The sequence below is a fragment of the Phaethon lepturus genome, unplaced genomic scaffold, assembly GCF_000687285.1.
Source record: "Phaethon lepturus isolate BGI_N335 unplaced genomic scaffold, ASM68728v1 scaffold14474, whole genome shotgun sequence".
Lineage (NCBI taxonomy): Eukaryota > Metazoa > Chordata > Aves > Phaethontiformes > Phaethontidae > Phaethon > Phaethon lepturus.
In genome coordinates this window covers 3,913-29,265 of record NW_010532746.1, presented here as the reverse complement: position 1 = coordinate 29,265, position 25,353 = coordinate 3,913, and the positions used below count along the sequence as shown (strand labels likewise).

The 25,353-nt window shown below is 44.3% G+C and overlaps 1 protein-coding gene across 1 annotated transcript; it reads right to left on the bottom strand.

The window, feature by feature from the left end:
* Positions 1 to 6,282: 6,282 nt before the first annotated feature.
* On the bottom strand, positions 6,283 to 25,060 carry SCGN (secretagogin, EF-hand calcium binding protein). The gene is made up of 9 exons (XM_010284946.1): positions 24,971 to 25,060; positions 24,600 to 24,689; positions 23,832 to 23,888; positions 20,703 to 20,780; positions 10,596 to 10,651; positions 9,044 to 9,089; positions 8,867 to 8,926; positions 7,889 to 7,957; positions 6,283 to 6,504 (listed from the first exon to the last, which is right to left on the bottom strand). The coding sequence occupies exons 1-9, from the start codon at positions 25,031 to 25,033 to the stop codon at positions 6,376 to 6,378; spliced, it is 648 nt and encodes a 215-aa protein (XP_010283248.1). The 5' UTR covers positions 25,034 to 25,060; the 3' UTR covers positions 6,283 to 6,375.
* Between the last annotated feature and the right edge of the window lie 293 nt (positions 25,061 to 25,353).

Genomic DNA, 25,353 nt, shown 5'->3' with positions numbered 1-25,353 from the left:
CCACACTATTCCTGATACAGGCCAGGATGCTGTTGGCTTTCTTGGCCACCTGGGAACACTGCTGGCTCATATTCAGACAGCTGTCAACCAACACCTCCAGGTCCTTTTCTGCCAGGCAGCTCTCCAGCCACTCCTCCCCAAGCCTGTAGCGTTGCAGGGGGTTGTTGTGACCAAAGTGCAGGACTTACTAAATCTCATACAGTTGGCCTCGGACCATCAATCCAGCCTGCCCAGATCCCTCTGCAGAGCCTTCCTACCCTCAAGCAGATCGACACTTCTGCCCAATTTGACATCATCTGCATCTGTCATCAGGATGCTGGCTACAGCTGGATTTAAAATTAATTCAGGGCTTAAATTCCCCATATTCCCCCCTAACACCTGGAGTTCCTTGCCTGGGCTTTGTTACCAGGGTCTGGTGCAGGAGGACCTCAAAGGTGTGACCAGGTTCACCTTGAAGTGCAGCCTGTGCAGTCCCTCACACCGCATGCAGGCACTGGCACATTTAGCTCTCCTTTGTTTGGAAGCAGGATGGCCGTTATTGTTAATGTATCCCTTGAAAGCACACTTCCAAACCAAGATGGCTAATTTCAACATGTCGTTATGTGCTCTCATCATCCACAACAGAAACCTTCCCCTGGCAAGACTGAGCAAGTTGAAAGAATTTGAGCTTCACAACCACGATGGCAGGACCCAAACCAGGTCGCTCCAAGCCTGAGGTAGATGCCCATTCTCCAGCCACGTTGCTTCATAATAACAGCTCTCGTGGGCTGTGGTGACTTCATCAAATCCAATCAAATTCATTTTTTCCTGAAAAAGATCATCTAAAGAGATGCCAGATGATGCCAGAGATGCAGCCTGAGCATTTGTCAGCACTGTGCGTGCCATCGTGCCAGCCACTTTTCCTGGGCAGAGACATCTGCTCCAGGTCTCCTATCACCCATGCAAAGTTTCCAGCACAGCAGGAGGGTGGTTTTTGTGGGGAGCAGCAAATCACAGAATCACAGAATCATTAAGATTGGAAAAGACCTTTAAGATCATCAAGATCAAGACCTTGGACTTAAGTCCAACCATCAGCCCGACACCATCATGCCCACTAAACCATGTCCCGAAGTGCCACGTTCATATGTTTTTTGAATACTTCCAGTGATGGTGCCTCCACCACCTCCCTGGGCAGCCTGTTCTTGACCTGGGCATCCTGAGCTTGACCTCCCTGGGCATCCTGAGCTTGACCACTCCCTCAGGAAAGAAATTTTTCCTAATATCTATGCGAAGGAACAAATCCAAGAGGAAGGGCAATGCCTGAAGCCAGAATAAAGGCTGAGCATACAGCAGGTGGACAGCAGGACGTGTCAGTGTGGGACGAGCTTGTGAAAATTGGTCGTTCCCACCTAAGCGAGAGAGGGCAGGGAAATGGTTTTACCTCTGGGACCCAGTGGGAGCTCCCTGTAGATGTGTCTTGCCATTAGGCAAATTGTTCCCTTATTTTCTCTCATGATGGTCGTAACTGGCGCTCTTTTCTCACCCTTTTCCCATGCACAAATGTTCCTTAAAATGAGACACAGTTCTTCGTGTAATTACTGAAAATACAGGTGCCAGAAAATGAGAGCTTTTCATTAGAAGTCAGTGTAGCCCTCATACAAAAGTTACTTTCATAGTTACTTTACCCCATGTAATTACACAGCAAAGCCCCATTTAACATCTCACTACATAACGGCAACTTTCTATTTCACATCAGATTAATGTAAGAGTTACCCAGCCTTTTTAAGAGATAATAGCTGTAATTAAGGTGTTTCTCATGATGGGTTCCTATTATAATGTGGCAGATGATTCTCTGATAGTCTTATTAGCTGCATTAGTCACAACTGTTTTCATTAATATTGTCACTATTCTTTTGCCACACAAACAGAAAAGCAGATTAATCAAAATATTGTGCTGGTTTCCTATGCTCTGAGCCCTTCTTTGGGGCTGATGCTCAATTCTCAGCTTTTAGTAGGAATAAAAAGCAGTTTTCATAAGATGTGCAGGCCGATTCACCCGTGTGGTTTAAAGCAGTTTTGGGAGGATGAATGGAGAGAAGTCTTTTACTGAAAATACAGCACCAGCGAAAATTAAATGTTACTCTTTGTGAACATCTCATCCGGTTCCAGTTTGAGTGTCAGTGGCATGAGACTGCTGGAGTGTATTCAGACTGGGGAATGAGGTGGGCATGTGTATTTGGGTTCATTATTCTGGGGAAAAAGCTGCACAGACCAAGGCACAAGCTGCCCCATGAGCAATTTGGGATTGTGATGCTGGCTCAGGAAATTGGGGGTCTCCAGTGGCAGATCTTCATAGTGATGGCTCAGGATGAGAAAGCAGCTTGTTGGGGTTCAAAATGATGGTAGGAAAGATTGTGTCTCTGTACCATCATTTCCAATGAAGCCAAGTTAAATGAGGGATGGATTTGAGTTAAAAAGCCCTATAAATGTTCATTTTTCATGGTAACCCATTCTACACAGCCAACTGGAGCTGTCAGAGGCAGTTTCTCCTGAACAAAGTTGTCATGGCAAGCCACCAGAAAAAAAACTATGTCAAGTGCTAAAAATGAGACGAGCAGGGAGCATGACAGGGGTGCAGGGCGTGATCTCATATAACTCACAGCAAAAAGGGAGGCAAAGGAAAAACTGCTTTGAGGAAATTCACACATTGATTGCCAGATCCAGCAGTTTGCTAATTAAACAAGCCAAGGAAGAAAACCAACCATAAAATGACACATTTGGGAGCACTGTGCGTATTGACCTCTACACTTGGGGTAGCTTCTGGAAAAAACACCTGTTAAATATGATGATAAAGTCAGCTACAATTGATTTCAGTAAATTTGCGTACTATGAAGAAATAGAAAACTGTGAATCCCTTATTCCCAGTTTTCTAGAGAAAAACATGAACAATATCTCAGCAAACATATTAATTCACTTTCTGCGTTCAAATTCTAGTTACCAAGATGCAGGCTCCTAAATAATGTGATATCCACAGAATTTTGTTGGCAGAAGATGCATTGATCGAACAGATCCAAACCTTCCTTGCATATCTTCTATATATTTACAGCACAGAAGGCATCATGGTGTATAAATGTTTTTGGTTTCATAGACAAGATATTTTCATATAGTTAATGCAAACCAGGTATTTTCATGTAACCATTCAAATGTGAAATAGCATCTCATGTTTTGGTACATAAAAGACTCCACACTGCACAGTAAAGTACGCTTCAAATTTGCAAAATGGCCAATAGCTATGTTTCATCAAAATATATTGCCTATCTATATATCTATAGCAGCTTAAAGGGATGAAATCACCAGAGCCTGAGACCAAAGTGCCTTATGGAACATTCATTATTGAAGTTAAAATAATAATTAAAAAAAAAATATCTCTGCAAGCAAGGAACACATCTTCTCCACAGGAAGTCTCAAAATGCCTGCCTCCTGCAATAACATTGACTTTTAGAGGCTAGAGGGTTACAAGACCATGGCTCATTAATAATTGCCTTGCTGACCTTTGTAACGGGGGCTCGAATCCCACTGCATCTCCTGACATTTTGTTTTGCTTATAGGGGACCTGAAGCTCACTTGGGCTGGAGTCCCACTGGGATATGGCTCTCCCCTATGATCTCTGCAAACGAGGCAGTGCGCATGCCTGTTTTCCTGCTCTCTAGTCTCTGCTCTGGGAATGCACAACTAAATACAGTTTTAAAAATCATTAAAAAAACCCTCTTTTGAGTTCTGTATATAAACTTCTAATCTATGATCCCAGATTACTTTTTGCTAATGTTTTATAAAGTGCTCTTTTAAACTCCCTTACCGAAGGCTACGCATTCACTTTTTTAAAGCAAATAAAACTATTTTTGTGAACTTGCAGAGAGGAAGGCTTCAGCAAATTCAGTATTGAAAAAACGCCAGATGGGTACAAAAGAAGCAAAATACATTGTGACACCAGCATACAAAATTCATTACTGCTCAGTGTCTGTTGACTAAAAACTATTGGCTGTAGAGGATATAAAAAGCATAAGGTTTCAATAAAGATGAACTGTTGTATAATTCTTGAAATGAAAGCTGTGGTTGTATACAGTCTTTAAAATATTATTTTCATTTTAGGTTAAAAGTTGCTGTATTTCTGGTGAGGCAAGGCAGATTATTCTTGAATTTATACTTTAATAAATGCAGAAAAGTTCTGCTGATATCAATAGAATTAAACAGGTGTAAAACGGAATGGATCTGTTATAACTGAAAAATACAAATAACATAAAGATCATACATCTATGAGTGGAAATACATTGTAGGGGATGGTACAGAAATTGCTCCCATGTCCAAAGTAATAGAAACCATAGTTTAAGAAAATAATAACAACAATGAGAATGATATAAAGACTGAAAGAAGAGAGAGAAGCATAAGAATATACTTAGAAGCATAATTATTTTGGCTGATAAGTCATGTCCTATTGGAGGTACAATGAACAGATGGTTGGTGGTGCACTTAGCACTTGTTCTGTCTGTGATCTTAGCATCAATGTAAATAGGAAATGAGCACATCTGTAATGTTGTTTATGTACTTAAGAAGTGCTTTATTGACTCAGCATCTCCATCTCTATCCGTGTTGACTGAAGGCAATTTCAGATTTTTACAAAACTGAGTATGAAGGAGTGTTTCATTGTACTGCCTTGTGCAAAGACCATAACCAGAACGACACCTGGAGTGTCAAATCTGGGTCTCTCATCTGTAGGAGACACATGCTGAAATGTCCGGGAATTTTGCTAACAACCCTTCCTCTGCAGTTTTCTTTTTGGAAATGAAGAAAGGATTATTTGGGCATGATAGTGTAGGTGTGGGTCTTTCTGAGGATACAGTCAAGGCCTTTGGAATAGGGAAATATGTGGCACCAATGATGCTGCTGCCATTAGGCTCCAGGAATACACTCATGGCCCAGGAGCAGTCATAGAATCATAGAATCTTTGGGTTGAGGGGACTGTTAAAGGTCATCTAAGCCAACCCCCCTGCAATGAGCAGGGACATCTTCAACTAGAGCAGGTTGCTCAAAGCTCCATCCAACCTGACCTTGAATGTTGCCAGGGATGGGGCATCTACCACCTCTCTGGGCAACCTGCGCCAGTGCTTCACCACCCTCAATGTGAAAATTTCTTCTTTATGTCTAGTCTAAATCTACGGTCTTTTAGTTTAAAACTGTTACCCCTTGTCCTATCGCAACAGGCCGGCCCTGCTAAAAAGTCTGTCCCCATCTTTCTCAGAAGCACCCTTTAAGTACTGGAAGACTGCAATCAGGTCTCCCCAGAGCCTTCTCTTCTCCAGGCTGAACAACACCAACTCTCTCAGCCTGACCTCACAGGAGAGGTGCTCCATCCCGCTGATCATTTTGGTGGCCCTCTTCTGGACCATCTCCAACAGGGCCATGTCTTTCCTGTGCTGAGGGCTCCAGAGCTGGATGCAGCACTCCAGGTGGGGTCTCACCAGAGTGGAGTAGAGGGGCAGAATCACCTCCCTCAACCTGTGGGCCATGCTGCTTTGGATGCAGCCCAGGATACAGTGATGGGAAGCTTTAAGTTCAATGAAGTTTACAAGTATTTATTAAGTCTTACAGATATAAAAAATTAAACATGTGCTTAAGAAAGAGCTTTGCTCTAATTAGGCTTCTGTTCTTCCAGTTTTAACATTTATGGAAACCTTGTATATTATTTGAGTTTGAGTTAGAAGAAAAGCTGATAGGCATCGCAAAACTTCTTGTCATTTGATGTGTTTTATGTAAGATGGATACAAATGTATGGTCTGCCAGTCTGCGGCAGACAGCTTTCCGTACATAACACATAAACTCCGATCTTACTGAATTTCTGTAACTGCTATTTTTTATTTCTGCACAAATACACCGTCATCCATCCAATACTTTAAAAGCACAAACAAAGCGCGACGCTCACCAAGGTAATGAGTTCACACATAAGGCGACCATCAGAAACACCTAGTAGCTGCACTCTGAGAGCACTGACGGGACTGTTTTTAAGGAGGTGCTTGTCCCTGTCCTAGGGGACGGGGAGGGCAGCATTTCGCAGGAGCAGAAGAACAGCAACCCTTTTTCTGAGTTGCTGGTGTGCTGGTGGGCAGAGACATTGCTGAGGGGACCCGCATGCGGCAGCAGCGAGCGAACACCACAAAGGGGGTGGAGGAGCGGGGAGTCCCTCCATGCGAATCCTACGGTCCCACCTCTTCATGCAGCGGCTCTCCAGCCTGGCAGCATGGTGCCCCTGCTCCCCACCACTCGCCCGGCAGCACGCACACGCTTCTACGAGGAGCAGCAGGCAAATCTCACGAGGGAAACACAACCACGAGCACTCTCCCAGCTACGGGTTCATTTTAAGCCCGAGACACAAGGCCAGTTCAGACTTCTGAATTTTCCCATCCTTGTTCACGTCGCAGTGGTTGAGCAGGATCTGGCGGAACTTGTCCAGGTCCACCCCGCTAATGCTGGGCTGCAGGCAGAAGAGGAAAAGAGTGCTGAGAGAGAAAACAGCTCTGGATTTCCCTAGCCCTGCAAAGCAGCAGGCCGTGCAGCGGCAGGGAAATCCACCCAAGGAGGAGCGACCAAAAGGCCTGGCCCCCCGTCAGCCCGTATAAGGTGGGGAAGCAAACAGAGGAAGGGGAAGGGGCACCCTGCAAAAACAGAAGGGGTATGGTTAGATGTATGGGACTGCGAGTAAATGTGAGGAAATGTAACGATTTTTGTGCCTAGTCAAGGCCACCAATGTCTGATCTGTATCAAACAAAAGTCTGCAGAAGGTTGTGCCGTGCAGATCGTGGCACTACTGGACCTGTGCTTTCATCTGGTTCCCTCTCTCAAACCTACTACACGAGGAGCGATGTGGCATCTCTGTCAGCAGGCTGCTATTTTACAGGTTAGCCAGCAACACAAAAATACCTTTAGTGGATCAAATGAGTGCTAAAGGTGTACTTTACAGGTGATGCTGTCTCTGTATGCTTCTAATGCTGTACTGCTTCTGCTTCCCACTTCCTCAGGAGGCAATCAGGTTCACACGAACAGCTTGCAGTGCCCAAGGACGATGCTGATGAAGGCCCTTAGTGAGGGTACAACCTTTGCTCCATTGGACACACATGCACAGAGTGCAAATCCAGCCTCCTGCCTGTCCTCACACTCTTCCCTATACACCACGTGGCTGTCACATACATACACACGCAGCCATCAGTGCACAGCCGCAGCCTCTGCTCCACTCTAAATGGCCATGGGAATGCAGGCATCCCCCGCATCGGGTCACATTGTGTGGAAATGCTACAGTTCAGGCTCGGATGGAGCCAAAGAAACGACTATATTTGGATCAAAAACTGTATCTTGGACTGCATCTGGAAACTCAAGGTAATCCAATACAGATGGACTGCAGAAGAATCTGGTGACATGCTGGGCATGGTATTCTTGATTAGAGGTAGAGTGTAAGTAATTTTCAAGTGTAGTCCTCTGATGAGCTAATGAACCATGAGGTCATGCTAGTGAGGACCATATTCACAGTGAAAACAGAAGAAAGAACTTCTGATGACTGATCCATGTAGACCAGTTTGTGATACTGTAACATCTGCCTAACTCAGAGTATGAGTTAGAATGGACTTTTCTTAAATACAGTTGCTGAGTGAAGGTGTATTAATTTGTCAGGAAGAATTTCTGTGATATGATGAAATGCTCTACAGTGTTTATGCTAAGACCATGACATTCTTTTCTGCTGCTCATGAAAGTGAAGTTTGACTCTACCTTCTCAGTAGCCTTTCTATTTACAGGACTTTACCAAAACAATCAGCTTCCTCTTGGAAACATAAGATATTAATAAATAGAAAGAGCCATGAAGCTACCTTGACCAGTTCCATCATGTCTTTGACAAACCCATCCACTTCTGGGCCTTCAAGCGCTCCCGTTTTACTCTGAAAGATGGAAGAAACATCAAAATGCTCCAGTAAGTCAAAACCAAAATAATATTTACGGGTCAGTAGGTCCACCCTATCACTGAGCTTTATAGCATATAGATCATAGAATCTAGAGTGGTTTGGGTTGGAAGGAATCTTAAAGATCATCTAGTTCCTCCCTCCCTGCCATGGGCAGGGACACAAGACCTTCCACTAGACCAGGTTGTTCAAAGCCCCATCCAAGCTGGCCTTGAAAACTCCCAGGAAGGGGGCATACACAACTTCTCTGGGCAACCTGTTCCAGTGCCTCCCCACCCTCACAGTGAAGAATTTCTTCCTTATATCTAATATCTAAGATCCCTTCCTTTTTCTCAAACCATCTCTTCCCCTAAAACAGGAACAACATCTCCCACCATTTTGTGAGGCTTGCTGGCCACCACCCTGAGGGAGTTGTGTGATTGTTAGAAGTGGCACTGAATTGCTGATTTCTAACAGGCAGTTAGGTGGTCATGTCTGCCCTGGGCCAGACTCCCTAAATAACCCTTGGTTCAGTACTGGATGGGGTTTTATTTTTCAAGGGGTGGTGATGCAGGTCGCAAACTGCCAGAGACTGCGAGAGCTAAAGCCACCACCTCCTCTACATCCCTTGCGACTCCTGCAGGGAGATACTGCTAATGCAGCAGCGCTGGCCATTGCGATGGAGAAAGTCAAAATGGGTCCTTTGCCATGAGGTCTCTGAGCATCACTCCCCCCCTATCCCCACCTTACCCCCCAGCCTGGCACCTGGGCCCCTCTGGCCCATGGGTTCAAGCACAGCTGCAGCTCATGGGTGACCCCCACAGCACCCACTGGGAGGAAGAATTCTGAGCAACGTATGTTAAATCTGTGTCGTTTAAAGACCACAAGGGAGCAGCCTCTGGGACTCACAACATCATAGTGTGCAAAGATCTTTTCAAAATCTCTCCTCCTTTCTTCTGTGCTGCAAGCCTATATGTGGAGAAGATACGCAAATAAAAAAGAAAAAATAAAAAGATTCAAGTTTGTGCCTAGGTTATTTTAGCTGATAGAGATGGGATCAATGCATCAAAAAATAGAGCTACTTACATCCATTTTAAATTGAAGAAGGAAGTTTTCCTGGAGTGCCAGAATCCTGAATAGAGAGATTTAAATTATGATCTTTCCACTTTATCATCTACACACAAACTATTCCAAACTCTTCTGGTTCATAAAGCAGAGAGATTTTAGATTATAGGCCTTTAAAAACCAAAATCGCCTGCGGGGTTATTTGCGGAGGGCTGTTAGATGAACACATGCCTCCCTCCCTGTCTGATGGGGAATGGTAGGTGCCCTTTGGCTCGCTGCGGACATGTTTCTTTGCACCACTGCTTCTCCCAGAGCATTTCTGGTGGTCCAGTGCGACGGAGGTGGTTAGCTTCTGAAGCGAGAGCTACCAGACAATCATTCCTTGTAACTGGATTGCTGCGCCGCATTTAAGGAAAGAGTAATTTATCGCTCTCTGTTGGAGGGAGAATTGGTGGTTGTAAAAGTAAAGAACAAATACTGGCCTCAGCACCGAAACTGGCCAAATTCCTCTCCTTTCCCCTCCTCCCTCCCAAAGCCCCTCACAGCACTGATAAGAACTTTGGTGTCTCCAGCTGTTCTGTTAACTTGAGGGTTTTTAGAGCCCGTGACGCCAGGTGTGCTGAGCTATGTCTGCGCACTGAAGGGTTTGGGGTGTGAGAAATATGCTCAGAGCAGCGGGGAGCCTCAGCTGGCATGGCACAGTAGGGCAACTGCATTTAAGAGGAGAATGCAACAGCAACCCCCTTTAGATATTCTCCATTCTGCCTCTGTTTCTCTTTGTATATTGAGTGATCAAAATGAACTGCCACATGCACTGCAGTTATTTGTGCTGGCGTTCGTCATGATCCCAAGCAGAAAGTAACAGTGGCAAACCAGCACCTCTCTCCTCTCATCCCCCAAACCAGTGTTTTAAGACTGTACCTGCATGTTTAAAGTCCCATCCAGTCATTGCACATACATTTACAGACAGAGGCATACTCTCTATCTGTGAAATATTAGTGAATAGCAGTGAAAATCATATAAAAGTCTCTGAGGTACCAAGGATACAAAAGAGACAGAGGCCAGTGACTGCATCCCCAGCTTCATTCATAAGCATCTTCACCTTGTCCCTCCAAATCCTTTCTTACTGCCATTGGCAAGTTCCTTTGCAGTAGCACCTTTACTACTCAAACAAGCAGCAAAACACATTTGCAATCCCTGATGCACATGACGATGTGAAATAAATGCACATCTGTGACCCTGCTGAAGGGGATTGCCATTCTTCTTTTGAAGAAATGGTGCCACTGGTTGCTTCATCACCTCCTGAGGAGCTTCACAGAGGTAGCATGGATCATGCCAGAGTGTGTTGGTGATGCACATAGGGGTCCTGGCATTGCTCAGTGCCACCAGCTCTAGGTTCTTGCACCATTGAGATGGGGATCATGCATTAGAGACCTGGGATACCTACATCAGACAACCTGATATAATTTGAAAGGAGGTAGGATTCAAATGCATGTCCCCAGAGGGAGATCATCACCTTGCCTGGATCTGCCACTGCACACTGAAAAGCCCCATCAATATTATTAAAACCTACCTTGCCAGGTCATTCAAGTCCAGCCGTCCATCTTTGTTTTTGTCAAAGATTTTCATCTAAAGATCAGGAAGAGACAGATAAAATAGATAGGCCGTGAGGAGCACACACATACAAAAAAGACAATATACATTTTGCTCTGCCGCATGCCCTCACCTCTGCCTGCTGGGGTACTTGCCCAAGCCCCGGGCAGCACGGCGTCCTCTGCTAGCACCCAGAGCAAGCGTGGCACAAAAGTATAACAAAACCTTCCTGCTTTCTGACAGCGACAACCCAAGTGATCAAATACCAGCACCGCTCCCTTCCCGCCTTACGCAGGGATGAAGACAGGAATCCAGCAAACACCTTAAAAAACTAAATACCGGCCTTGTGGTGGCCCCTCAAAAAAATGCCAAAAAAGGGGGAACTTCTAAACCCTTCCAGCCAGACTCCATCCTTATCTTTGTCTGTTGCTGTGGCTACGGAGCAACTGAGGTGCAAATGTCACCTTGTGATAGACGCTCAGGTCAGGTTTTTACACTGCTAAAGCCAGTAGGTTTTGCTTGGCTCAAAGCCGCCATCAGAAAGTGTTAAATCTGGGAAAAAGATTCAGGCTGCCAACATCAAGAGGTTAATCTGTGTGAATACAAAACTTATGCTTTCCTTAATATTATCTTTTCCTTAATATGAGCTTTTCGATGAGTCACCACCAGAGGTTATTTATTTATTGTATTTGGTACTGTGTTTCTCTGCAAGGCACAAATAAAGGTCTGTAACAGGGAAAGAGAGGAAGATGTTTAATCGGTTGCAAACCTGAATAACTCATGGCTCAAAGTGCTAGAAAAAATGTATTCCCCATTGTGTGTGGGGGAAGATTAATGTTTTACTAAGATGGGTTGCCATTCTTTGTCAGATACTCAGTAGTAGAATATGCTTTAATCTTACATTCATGAATCTCATTTGCTTATTTAATGGTTATGAGTAACCAGGTCACTACAAACCTTTGGTGTAATTAATTGCACACCTGCTGGAGAAGACCCATACCAGTCCCCATCTCAGGAGGCTTAGAGGGAGACGACCATCCTCTGTGACACAGCTTGACCCTGCAGGAGCTCTGAGGAGAGCCAGCGGCAGGAACTGAGCACTTCCCAGCACTGAAACCGGGGCAGAGCCTGACACGTGCATGAGAACAGGTGTCGTCTGGAGAGCTGCCTTTCTCAGGGAGCCCTGGCATAAGTACGATGCCTGTTCTGTCAGCACTGCCTCCGCCCTGCCCCTTGCTCGAGGGCAGGCATCTACACTAAGCACGGTGAGCCTATGGTAACCCTTTATCGCACTGGGTTTTGGTAAACACCATATTTTATTCCGTTAATTATTCTGCATGATTTACACCACTGAGGTTTGGACAGGGTTTTTGAAGAGCACTCAATATGGGCTCAATTTTCCTCCCACTGAAAGACAGTATTAAAGCCCCTATGAACAATTGAAGACCGATACTGAGATCTTCAGAAAAACCACATCCTGAGAGCCATATGGGTGTTCAGTGGCACAAGTAAAGTTGCTTTCCTCTTTCACTGGCCTCTTGCAAGCCTGCGCTCTGTGCAGAGCTGCTAAATGACAGAAGACAGACCTCTGAATCTTCCTTTGTCCTACAGCTGGAGAGATGAATAAAGCTGCCGAGCCATCCTGAGAGCTCTTCTCGTACTGTGTCAGTCCAGGTTGTGCCTCTCCAGCTTATCTAACTTCTTCCATCCTGCCTCCTGCCCCATCAGTTATCCCACTGCAATATGGGACTGTTCCCCAGTTTCTGCGAGGGCCAGGCTGGAGGCAGGGGTGGGAGTGGGAGCTGCCTGCCTTGATGCCACCCAGAAGAGAAATGTCCTTGCAACAACAGCTTCGCACTGCCATCAGAGAGAAAATCCCGAGCTTCCAGTTCCTGGCTAACAAAGGAGTTAGTTATTCTGCAGGCAACAGAAAATGGTCAACGTTCCTTCCAGAAATAAATCATCCCAGATGATAAGATTTTAAAAGCCCCTCTCCAAATGGAACATCAGTGCCTAACCTGGTTTTGTTTGGTGTGTGAGGAAAGAGAGAGATACCCTTACTGGCTCACTTTTGCAGACTCTCCATCACAGGTGGCTTTGCAACATCCAGCTTATGCTACTACTCTGAAAAATACCCTGTAAAGGAAACTTATAGAGACAACCCCTATTTAGCCAGCTAGGGAAAGTACCAATATTTGGGTTGTGGGAATACCATAGTCCCTAGGCTTTACAGTAACTTAAGCGCTTTTGAAAATGGCACTCTAAATCCCTCCGTTGAGGCCACCGAGGAGCATTAGTGATCCACACTGTCTGTAAGAAGTCACCATGAAGCAGCACACCTGGCATGGTGGGAGAGGACAGGATTTGGTGGGAAGCACAGGATGAAGGAGGGGCAGGGCAGCTCTGGCTGAAGGCACTGCACTGGTCTTTTTTTCACGCAAAGATACCACATCCTTACCAAAACTCACTAAACCTTACTGTTTTTAGCACGCTTTGAACTTCACTCAGATGCTCCTACACATTCCTGAGTTCCTGAAAGTGTTTTTTATTTTCTCCCATTCTCTATGCTTCTCAGCATTACTCGCTTGAGACTAAAAGCCAGTGTTTCAGCCTAGACTTCGGATTCAGATACTTTTTTCCCTCTGCGATGCTTCAGGAAAGCAAACACACAGACCCTTTGGGAGAAGTTCAGCTCCATGACCACAAGGTCCTGACCTCTGTACAGGCTCGCTGGTAAACATCTTTAAATGCTGACTGTGGTGGCAGCCTCTGGGACCAGGACAGACCTTGTGGTTCCCAACCCAAGAGGCAGACTTTAGGACCCATTTTTCATTTCACTTAGGCCTGTCTGAGACAAGCCACGAGTCTCTTTTTCAGTGAAACATCTCAAGTCTCATCTCCTTTTCCAAATAGAATAAAAAAATAAACAGCATAGCTGTTGTTTTCTTGGGAGTTTGAGTGTCCTGCCTGCCCTGCGTCTGCTCTACTTTGTGAGTGCAGCATGTTTTCAGTTTCAGAAGTCACAAATTAGCCAGGAGGCTGAACGGCTTTGTGCCCCCTTAATGAAACAGGCTAGATTAGAGATGGTGGTTTAGATGTGAAAGTCCTTCTGCTTGGTTATCAATTTTCTGAGCTGGTGGTTTGCAAGTCTACCCATTTCTGAACACTTTACAGTATTCCAGCGGTAGCACAGACCCCATTAAAACACATTTAACTGCAGAGATAATACTTTCCTTAGTGGAACGCTTAGCGAAAAGTAACATCCCCGGCCAATTTGCTTCGTTTGCACCCTATCTTTGAGCTTAACATTAAACTTTCAGTGGTTGATTACTTACAGCTAACCAGCTCCCATCTCTGACCTCCTTCACTCAGCTCTGTTTTTGCAATACCAAGAGAGAATCTTTGTGTTTTCAAACTGTTTTGCCTTTTTCTGCAACAAATATCCTGAGTAAAATTTTCCAATATATGCAATATTTTGATTGCTCCTACCAGTCAAGAGAAGAAGAAGTCTGTCTGGAAGAGCTAGGTCAAGCTAATTCATCATAGTGACTTCCACATGAAAGATGGAAAACATGTAGGGAGGATGGAATAGTGTTCACTGAATTAGTTCAGGTACCACAGCTAATAAGATAGACTTAATCCTATTATTTAGACAACTGGAGCTCATGCATACCCACTACATGGCAATCTCGGGCTGCATTACTCAGGAAAAGCCTGAGGAAATGTTTATTAATTAAACTTTCAAATTTCAAGCATTGATCTGATCTGCTAATTGTGTACGTAAGTACACAAAGGATGACAGAGGGTACCCACACCATACGACAAAGCATACATCATGGGAGAAGTAGATATTTAGAGTCATTATGAGATTGTTTCTAATTTAAACTTTTGCCTTTGCACACCATCTTGATACGTTAAACTTGATGGATTTTCAGTTTACACTCTTGAAAGGTATATTTATGCTGTCAGGCTGACATGAAACATCTCAATGTGGTTAAGGATAAGGTCTGGCACATTTAAATAACACTTAGTTTTACTAAAAGCTTTGTTGCATCCAGCATTATGCTTTATAAAATGATGCATTTATTTTACTGTCAAGCTACCCCATGTTTTAAAGTGTTTGCACAAATTAATTCAATGACATTTTAATGGCAGTGCACCAGGGAAATCTTAGTTCTGTTTTTTTGAATGCAGTCCATGCACTCTGAGGCAGACAGAGCATAACTAAGAGCTGTGTTTGCAAAATAAGAGTTGTTACCTCTCATATTTTTAAGTGCAGAATCAAAACTGCCATTGGCTTTGAATTCAGCAAAAGAAATATCTTTGCTTTCCCAGTCCAGTGTTGTGAAGAAGGCCACTCAAACACCAGGATATGACAAACAAAAACATGCTTTGAAGAGCAATATAATATTATAAATCTGAATTATTTTCCATGACAGAGATAAGGAGAGAAGTAAACAACATCATTAAAAAAAAATAGTTCTATGATCAGTCGAGTCACTAAAGCCTGCTTTTAAACCTTCTCTGGTTCTGGTTCTCTGTGTGTAATAAAGTGTTTTATTCCTCAGGTGGGACACAGAAAGGGTTGGCTCTTGCCTGACCTGCTATCCTCACATATATATATACATTGGGGGCATCTACTCGACAGCTGTAACTAACATTGCCCAGTGAGTACAAAAGTTGTTGAGGGTGTATAAAGACAGGCATGTGCCTGAGCTGCAGGACTGCCTATGGCTTCTCTCCTTTGGGAGGGACAGGGACTGAAGGCTTTTGCAGAGCGACAGGAGGGCCCTGTGGCCAGCAAGTTACTCTCGGGACAAAAGCCCAGTGCCCTGCCCAGACCAGAAGGTCTGTGTAATCTAGACAAGTCGTTTAGTGCAGGATTTCTAAGAGTGTTCTGCTTCCTAAAAGACTGGGTGTTATCTGCTGGGGTTTTCAAAACCTGCAGGTTCCTGAGTTCTGTTGGTTTTGATCTTCAGAAATTAAGTTTGGGTTTAAATGGGATTTTTCTTCTTCCTCCTTACAGCAAGCATGGCACAAAACTGGAGGTGACAGCACTGCTGGGATTAAGATATGGGAGGCAGATTTCCCTCCATTGTGTTCGTCAGCTGTGTGGGTCCTCTCTTTATCACACACAGCAAAGCAACGAGAGGAATTGCACCCACCCAAAGCCAGGAGGAAGGTCTCTGGGGATGGGGGACCTCCCATAGTGGTGCCTGGGGGTAGGAGATGTGATGGTTGCAGTGTCAGTGCATCACTGAAGATGCAGTCTCTTGAGGGTCACAGCATCCTTTCGGGGCTGCCTGGGAGGGAGGCCAGCATGGACCACTACCAGAAGAAGGGATGTACAAAGACTGCTCCTTTAGGCAACCAGTCCTTTAGGCTATACTCCACTCCTATCATGTTTCTAGGGCTTTGGGAAATGTGCTCAGTGTGTTAACAACAAACATAACGAATTCTGTTCAGACTTTTGTTAATACAACAAAGATTTGTCTTTCCATTATTACACCATTTCTTTGGTGTTCATAAGAGACTTCATTAACACAGATAGGCTAGCGTGGCCAGTAAGGTAAGGGGCTAAATCACCTGGATTTTCTGTGCTCTGACTTCTATTTCCCAGTGTACTTATTTTTATATAGTGTACACTATATAAATAGTGTACATTATTTTCCAGTGTACTTATAAATGTAAGTACACTGGCATTGTCACTGAGCACAGACAGACAGACAGACAAGCTTTGACAGCTAAAGAAGTGGAAATGCTGAGCTTCTAGCACTGTTCTCACAGAGGGGACAGGCAGCAGCCACAAAAGCATCAGAAACCCCCGCAACGTACAATAAAGGTAGTCCACAATGCATACTCATGGACACAGACTGTCTTCAGGGAGAAATCCAGCTTTTACCCTCTGCACCGAGAAGATGAGGAGCCCTCAGCTAGTCAGCTGCAGGCTCACGTGCTCGGGGTACGTAGCTCCGTCCCCAGGAGAACCTTTGCAGGTAAGCACAGCAAAACCCTGGCATCATTACAGCTGGGAAGGTTTCTGGAGCTAAGAGTTCATCCTCAGCCATCTCTATTTACTAATTTTCAAATGCTGTAGTTCATGACCAATGCTTGTTGAATTGTTAGTCACTACACTTACATCATTGCCTCTCTAGAATTTTAGCTTGTGGTGGGCAAAGATGGTGTGCTGGCTTGGGGGCGGGGGGGGTTATCCTTTACATTTTTCTAAAATATAATAATGCTCAAATCAAAGGACATTTTTATGCTTGGTCTGAAATTATTGACATAAGGTAACGCAAAAAGTGAATGTCAGCGTTGCGTGTGAAAGATACCTTCTTTTGCTGAAGTTTGCCTCAGTAACGAGCTTGGCTTGCAGACATTGGGATTACAAACTAGAGGTAGCATGCTGCTATCTGGGAAGTTATGAACCATCAGTGTTTCTAGGAACAAGGTAATAACATATGCCAAGATGGAAAAGCTGAGTGAGAATTTTGTTCTTACGGAAGAAAAAAGGATGAAACTATGTCTTAAATCTGATTCATATCCTTTACAATATTTTGCTTAGGTACCCAGCTATGCGCATGCACAGGTATGGAAGTTGTCAGTCATGACAAAATGTTGTCAAATGCATGCGTGAGTGGGGTGTTCATGGGCTGAAACTTCCCCAGGACCCAGAAGCTTGATAACAGCTTGGCTCTGTGGGCCAAGGGGAGGTGGGGAAGGATTGGGAAAGGTTGTTAGTTCTGCTGTTGTCCTCCACAGTCTCCTTCTCAACATGAAGCAGCAAGGGGGCAAGCTTTCATTTCTCCAGCTTGTGTTATTTCAGGAAGGCAGAATATTCTCACCATGCTCTTGAAAACCTCCATTTTCAGCTATGCCCACCCTGCCTCCTGGAGCACACATTGCAGGATCCCTGGGGCATCTTCTTACGGCCCGGAGAGGCTCAGAGCAATACAAAGCTTTGCTTCTGCCTCCGAGCACCCACTCCCTGCCAACAGCTCTTGGTCTATGCCCACGGGAGATGACAAACCCACAGACTGTTTTCAAGGGTTCAGAACTGCACATATATCTTCTCATGCAAGTAGGTGCATGTAAATAAATATAAATACACACTTAATGACCATTAATACAAACATATATATACCTAGGCACAAAAACTAACAAGAAATCTGCCTGCAAAGGGGCTTCCTCAGCACAGGGCTGCTACTTTAATTCCCTTATGAAGAGTCTTGAGAATTCAAATGTTCTTCTTTCATGACTTTCCCCAGTGGCGTTAGTGCTCTTTAAGATTTGATTTAGCAGACTCATGGGGCTTGTGCAATGCCAATGCATTCAGTACCTGTTTTCTTTCCAAATGATCATCATTTGTTCATCAAATCCCTGATCTATATCAGTTCTCTGAAGAGAGAATGTCAAGATCACAAGGAAACAGAATAGCCTCTTAAGAAATGGCTTCTAAGCAACCTGATAAAGTGATGTTCCTTTCTAGAGACAACAAATCTCTTCCAAAAGAAATACTTTCTCCCTCTTCCCAGGCTTTTTTAATGTGGTGTAAGAACATTCATAGCAGCATAAATAAGTGGCAAGTATTTAGCATGCCCTGGTCAGTATGATATCTGCTCATACCTCTCACAAGCTAAAGCCTCAAATAGCCAGCACAGAATCATAAATTGCTTTTTTTCTTTTTTTTTTCCTCATGCCTGGGATAGCTTCTTTAAAATGATAGCTTCTATCTTTGCTCCTTTATCCCTATCTCCAGATGGCTCTAGGATCCACTCAGCATATCAGTAGCTGCTTAAGATGTGTGCAGCCAGCTGCGGATGTACAGAAGAGAGGGCAGAGATCTGTGGAGATGGATGGGTTTACAGCTCCTTGGGACACAGCTTATTTCAACTGAATGCTATTACAGTGGCACTTGAAAGCCCTGAGTAGGATAGATGGGCCACCCTGAGAGATGCTGTAGCTGTGTGCAGCAGAAACAGGTCCTTGTCCCAAAGACCTTGTGCTCTAAACAGAGAAAAAGATGGGAACAAAGTAATAGGGGAGAGAAATATAAGTATTCCCACTCTGCAGCAAAGGGATTGGTGCTCCTGGTTGCTAACAATGCAACGGAAGGTCTGTGAAAAACTCAGGAATGTAATGTAAGGGCTACTGTCCCCCTGTTTTCCCAGACAGTGGTGATGGTGGCAGAGTCTCATCAGGACTCTGCACTTCAGCATCTCCCCACTCATGTGGAAAGCAGAGAGAGAAAACAGAGAGCTCTCATAGCCCTGGGCCTTGACATCATACCTTTGCTCTTGGCTGCTTGAATCACTTCTCCCTTTTTAATCCAGCACTGCAAATGTAAGACTAAATCTTTCTTCCCTCCTTGTAATTTTACCCTCCTACTTCAGATAAGTTCTCACGTAATCACATCGTGCAGTGTATCTGCTACTGTAGAGATGCTGTCCATGTACATACTTTGCCGTGATGTACAGAATTCATATCCTCTATTTTACTACAGGGTAAGATTACACGTGCTGTAATTTCATGCCCTGCCTTAGTTCTTGGGATCCAGTGTATTTGTAAACATCCTTGATATTCAGTTTCTAGCAAAGAATTGCAAGGGGGAAAAATCATCTGCATATCCTCATTTTCTAATAACCATTAACATCCCTGATTCTTTTGGCATTGAGGCTTTGCCAACTTTTGTCCTCACGAGCCAGATTTGCATTTCAGATCATAGATTTCCACAGTTGTACAAAGCATTCATTTTCCCAGATCAAATCTTATCCTCTAGTGTAGAGACTAAATTGCCCCTCCAAAGATACAAAGCCAATCGATAAAAACCCATGAGAATAGAAACCAGAACTGGCTGCCAGCCCCGGGCTGCATTGCTATCTAGCTGCATTGGGGCAGCAGAAGTCGCAGATCTTCCTTGGGAAATAATTGGAAGGGGAAAGAAATTGGAGGAAATGAACTGCCCAGTGTCTACAAGCTTCAGATCACCTATTCCCCAGCACCTGATCAGAGATTAGCCACTGGGGATGGAAGCCTTAATGGAGCAGCATAAAAACTATTTGCTACCTACAAGCACTACCAGGAAGGTTTTTGTTCTAGCTGTAGTTTATAGAGGTTTATTGTATTCAAGCTCTGCCAGCTGGAAAATAATTTCTGTAGCTTGCATTACTCTCCCTTCACTGTCCTATAAATACAAAAAAAAATCTACACTCTTCCGTAATGGTATAGTTTTTCACTTTGCTCTAGAGAGTCACATTTCTAAGCACAGATGCATCATGCATATATAACATGGTATTGTGAAATATGTGGGCAGTGCCTTGTTTGCTTGCATACCAAGCTGTTCTTTAGGTACAAACACAGGCTATGCCAAGAATCAAAGCAGTCTTATCTGAAAATCATTTAGAATATTGCAATCGTAGATGTCTGCTAGTGGAACTCAGATGATATCCTTGAGAATGACATCAGAAATTAGCTTTTTTTTTTCTTTTCTTGTTTTTAGATAGTTAGATATAACAAGTTGCTCTAAAATCCAGATGACTGATGCTAAACTTACACCAAATATTATGTTGCTGACTGCAGGATAAAAGCTATATTGTGATAAGGCAGGGGAAGAGTTGAAGCTTTCAACTTCCCAGCCTTTCAGGGAAGCAGCAGGGAGCCAGCAAAGCTTGCTGGGCCTTGCAGAGCAGAAGAGCTGGACACCTGTCTGTCTTGGGAGCAAAAGGATTTGATAGGAGGGAGGGACTGAGCTGGAGATATGGCTGAGGCTAAACCTACTCTGAAGAAGGATGGACCTCAACTACTTTTTTTTAAATAGGTTTAGGGCTCAGTTTGCTTTGGCATAAAGTCAAGCTATTTTCTCGTAATAAACAGTTCAACTCCAAGCAAAAATATATGAAATGCTGTTCGCAGCTGATGTCCAGTGCAGTGCAAAGAAACAGCAGGAGCATGTGCTAACTTTCCACAGGGATCTCTTGGAGAAGATATACCTTTTAAGAGGGCATTTATGGCCCTAGAGACATTGACCCTGAGGGAGATTTTTAGGCAGTACTATAATCTATACAATATTAACACTATCTTTTCTTACCATGGTATCAGTATATTCTTCCAGTTTTACTTCTGCAACTGTCTTGTTATGCTGCAAAAAGAGATCTCGTAGGAAATCCTGTAGTAAGGAAAGAGGCAAAGTTTACTCTTTAGAGTAAATTCAAGAAATAACAGTAAGAAATTTGACCCAAATTCAGCAGGGTTACATGAATCTAATTTCACATTCCTGATTAGTATTAGTGTCTTCAATTTCACATAAAGGTCACATTTTCTTAGTTGAAACATATTATTTCAAATAAATCAGAAAATAACCAAATTTCCCCAGAGCAGGCATACTGGAATAAGTCATAATTAACCCCCAAAATAAGCAAAAGGTAACAACAGTCCTGCAATATTTGGTAACTGATCGCAAATCAAAATATTTGCCATTCAGCAAAACACTTAAGCATCCACTCATGTCTCTGGTAGGGCTCAGGCTGGCTGAGAGGTCAGCACAGGGCCTGCAGCCCAGGGATGGACTTCTGTTCCTGGCCAGTTTCTGAGCAGGCTTCTGCCTCAATAGCCTGAGCTTTAATAAGAAATCAGTGTTCAGAAAATCTGCAGTCTTGGAAGAGATTAGGAAGAAATCCCATTAATAAAACAAAACGGCTTTACCTGTTTAGCTGGGAGAGGCACAGGTGCAAAGCCAAGGTGAGGCATGCTTGGGGAGTTCCTCAGGTGCTTGGGGGGCACTGAGACAAGTGGGTTCATGCGTCAAGGGAAGGGGGAAGAAGGACAACAGCAGAGCATACTGTCTGATTTGAAAGGGAAAAGAGATGAAACCAGGCTCGCTAGAGATGAACCTGAGTGCAGCACACCAATGTTTGAAGGACAGTGTGCTAGCGAGGTCCTTCAGCCTGCCATCTCTGTGGAGGTAGGGAATGGAGGTCCATGCGGCAGCAAAGACGCAAGGGTTATTGATGTGTTAGAAACCACTGAAGTGCCTGAGGACAGTCATGTAGGAATTAGGGCTTCTCCCCCCAAAAAAGTGGCAGGATCAATAGCCCAAGTGAAGTGCACCTACACCAATGCACGCAGCGTGGGCAACAAACAGAAGGAGCTGGAAGCCATTGTGCAGCTGGAAAAGTATGACAGAGTTGCCATCACAGAAACATGGTGGGATGACTCGCACAACTGGAGGGCTGCAGTGGATGGCTATAAGCTTTTCAGAAGGGATAGGCAAGGAAGGGCAGGCAGTGGGTAGCTCTGTACGTTAGGGAGGGTTTTGATTGTCTAGAGCTTAGTGATGGTGACAATGGCGTTGAGTGTTTATGGGTAAGAATCAGGGGGGAAGGCCAACAAGGCAGATATCATGGTGGGAGTCTGTTATGGACCACTCAACCAGGAAAGAGAGACAGATGAAATATTCTATAAGCAACTGGGAGAAGTCTTGCAATCACTAGCCTTTGTTCTTATGAGGGACTTGAAGTTCCCAGATGCCTACTGGAAATACAGCACAGCAGAGAGGAAACAGTCCAGGACGTTCCCGGGGTGTGTGACAGATGACTTCCTGACACAGATGTTGAGAGAGCCAACTAGGGAAGGTGCCTCACTGGACCTGTTGTTTGTGAACAGAGAAGGAGTTGTGTGTGATGTGATGGTTGGAGGCCATCTTGGGCGTAGCGATCTTAAAATTACAATTTTCAATTCAGCAGAACTGAATCATTCTACCTTGGACTTACTGAGGGCAGACTCGGGCTTGTTTAGAGGCCTGGTTGACAGAGTCCCTTGGGAGACAGTCCTGAAGGGTGAAGGAGTCCAGGAAGGTTGGACATTCTTCAAGAAGGAAATCTTAAAGGCACAGGAGCAAGCCATCCCCATATGCCAAAAGACAAGGTGGTGGGGAAGAAGACCGGCCTGGCTGAACAGAGAGCTTTGCCTGGAACTCAGGAAAAAAACTGAGAGTTTATGACCCTTGGCAGAAGGGGTAAGCAACTCAGGAGGACCACAGGGGTATCAGGAGGTTATGCAGGGAGAAATTTAGAAGGACCAATGCTCAACTAGAACTTAATCTGGCTACTGCCATAAGAGGCAATAAAAAATGCTTCTGTAAGTACATTAGCAACAAAAGGAGGGCTAAGGAAAATCTCCATCCTTTATTGGATGTGGAGGGAAACATAGTGATAAAGGCTGAGGAAAAGACCGAGGTGCTTAATGCCGCCTTTGCCTCAGTCTTTAATAGTAAAGACCAGTTGTTCCCTGGGTACCCAGCCCCCTGAGCTGGAAGACAGGAATGAGCAGCAGAATGAAGCCCTATAACACGTGGGGAAGAGTGGCTGGAAAACTGCCCAGTGGACAAGGACCTGGATGTGTTCGTCGACAGCAGACTGAGTATGAGCCAGCAGCCTGCCCATGTGGCCAAGAAGGCCAGTAGCATTCTGGCTTGTATCAGCAATAGTGTGGCCAGCAGGAGTAGGGAAGTGATCATGCCCCTATACTCAGCACTGGTAAGGTTTTGGGCCCCTCACTACAAGAAGGACATTGAGGTGCTGGAGCGTGTCCAGAGAAGGGCAATGAAGCTGGTGAAGGGTTTAGAGCACAAGTCATCTGAGGAGCGGCTGGGGGAACTGGGGTTTGTTTAGTCTGGAGAAGAGGAGGCTGAGGGGAGACCTTATGGCTCTCTCCAACTACTTGGAAGGAGGTTGTAGTGAGGTGGGTGTCAGTCTTTTCTCCCAAGTAGCAAGTGATAGAACAAGAGGAAATGGCCTCAAATTGTGCCAGGGGAGGTTTAGATTGGGTGTTATGAAAAATTTCATTACCGAAAGGGTTGTTAAGCATTGGAACAGGCTGGCCAGGGAAGTGGTTGAGTCACCATCCCTGGAGGTATGTAAAAGACATGTATATGTGGTGCTTAGGGGCATGGTTTAGTGGTAGACTTAGCAGTGCTAGGTTTATGGTTGGACTTGATGATCTTAAAGGTCTTTTCCAACCTAAATGATTCTATTTTGCTATGATTTTATACATCCCGGCAGGGTCCCTGCAACTGTGCCACAACTCTCCGGGAACAACGTAAAAACACCACTGGTAAACCACACAAAAAGGCAGTAAATTGGTAAAGCTGATGGAAAGGCTCCTGTTGACATCAGTGAGATGTAGATCAAGCCCAAACAGACTTGTTAGAATAACTTACTTTGAGCTCGCCAGCTGAAATAAATCCACTGCTATCAGCATCGTAACTGCGCCAGATCTGAATGGAGATAGATTGATATGACCACATAAATATTGCAGTTAATCATCTGCTGGGGTGATAGATCGTAAAGATTCAAATAATGACTTCCATAATGAGCAAGCTGTTGCATTATCCAATATTTAATTAATTGTAGACAAAATAAAATAAACTTTCCACACAATAGCTTTTACTCGCATTTGGATGCTGTACGTGTGACATGCTGCTGTCACATATTTAATGGAGACACACTGCCTATAAAAGGAAGCAAAGACTAAGAAACTGCTCCATGTTTCTTACCTAATTTGTACATGCAGCTTCTCTTATTGCCCTGAGTAAAAGTCAAGGCCATACATAACTGGCCATTGATATGCAGAAGTCTCCCAGTTTGGGTGTGAAATAAAACTAACTGTAAGCAGTCTTGCAAAAAATGAAATTCTGTGCTGGGATGCTTAGGGGCAGAGAGTGGAGGGATATTGGGCATGGTCAAGGAAAACTTATGGGTTTGTGTTCCTCAGTTGGCCCAGCTTATGGACATTTCCACCCCACACCCCACCAGGATAATTCATCAGGGTAAAATGGTATAACCTTCGCCTACCTGAACAGGCCTGAACATGTTTTGCTTCCACAATAACCACATATTTCCCATACTATGTTCTATGGAGGGTGGAAGTGTAAGTATTGAAGAAGCTGTTGATGTGCAAGGGGAAGAGACAATGTGGAGATACAGACCCGCATGAATTCCACACTGTTGTCCAAGGGAGTTTCCCTTCGGAAAAGCAGCAGAAAGTTCTCATCATCTGGCAACATCATATTTGCAAGCTGAAAAAAAAAAAAAGCATAAAAAAATCCCCAAACTAAACCCAAACCATGAAAGTAAAGATACGAAAAAACTTGTACAGCTCCTGACTCAGTATGAGAAATACAAGCTGGTCATGTTGTTGCCTTGGAAATAAACCCCAAACCATGAGATTTGGCTAATATAGTAGTCCGTGACTCACCTCCTCCCCACCCAGGCTCTATCTATCTCCTACATCTCCCAAGTCTGCTCTAGGTCCCTTCTTCTGAAAAAGAAATTCTGGTCTGGGGTTGGGGAGAGGTACCTCTTGGATTTGCAAGCGTCCATCTGTGGTGACATCATAGGCAGACATGAACTGCTCCTTCATCCTCTGAACTTTTTCTTCTGTGATGGTGTTCTGTCATGGGGAAAACAACACGTGTATGAAATATCTCGTCACTCACAGATAACCACCAGGATCATTGTATCCTTACAGTCTGGGGCCAATACTTCTAAAAGCCCACAAACACACCATCTTGGATGAACTTTTGGAAATTAGTGCGATGCACAGCTTTGTAGCAACTAAGTTTTCAGTTGGAAGACCAGTGTTTGCGGACCTCAAAATATTTCAGTGATACCCGCTTCTTTAGCTAGCTGTTCCCACTATATCACTGGGATTTGGTTTTGCAGTGGTTTCCATGCTGCTCA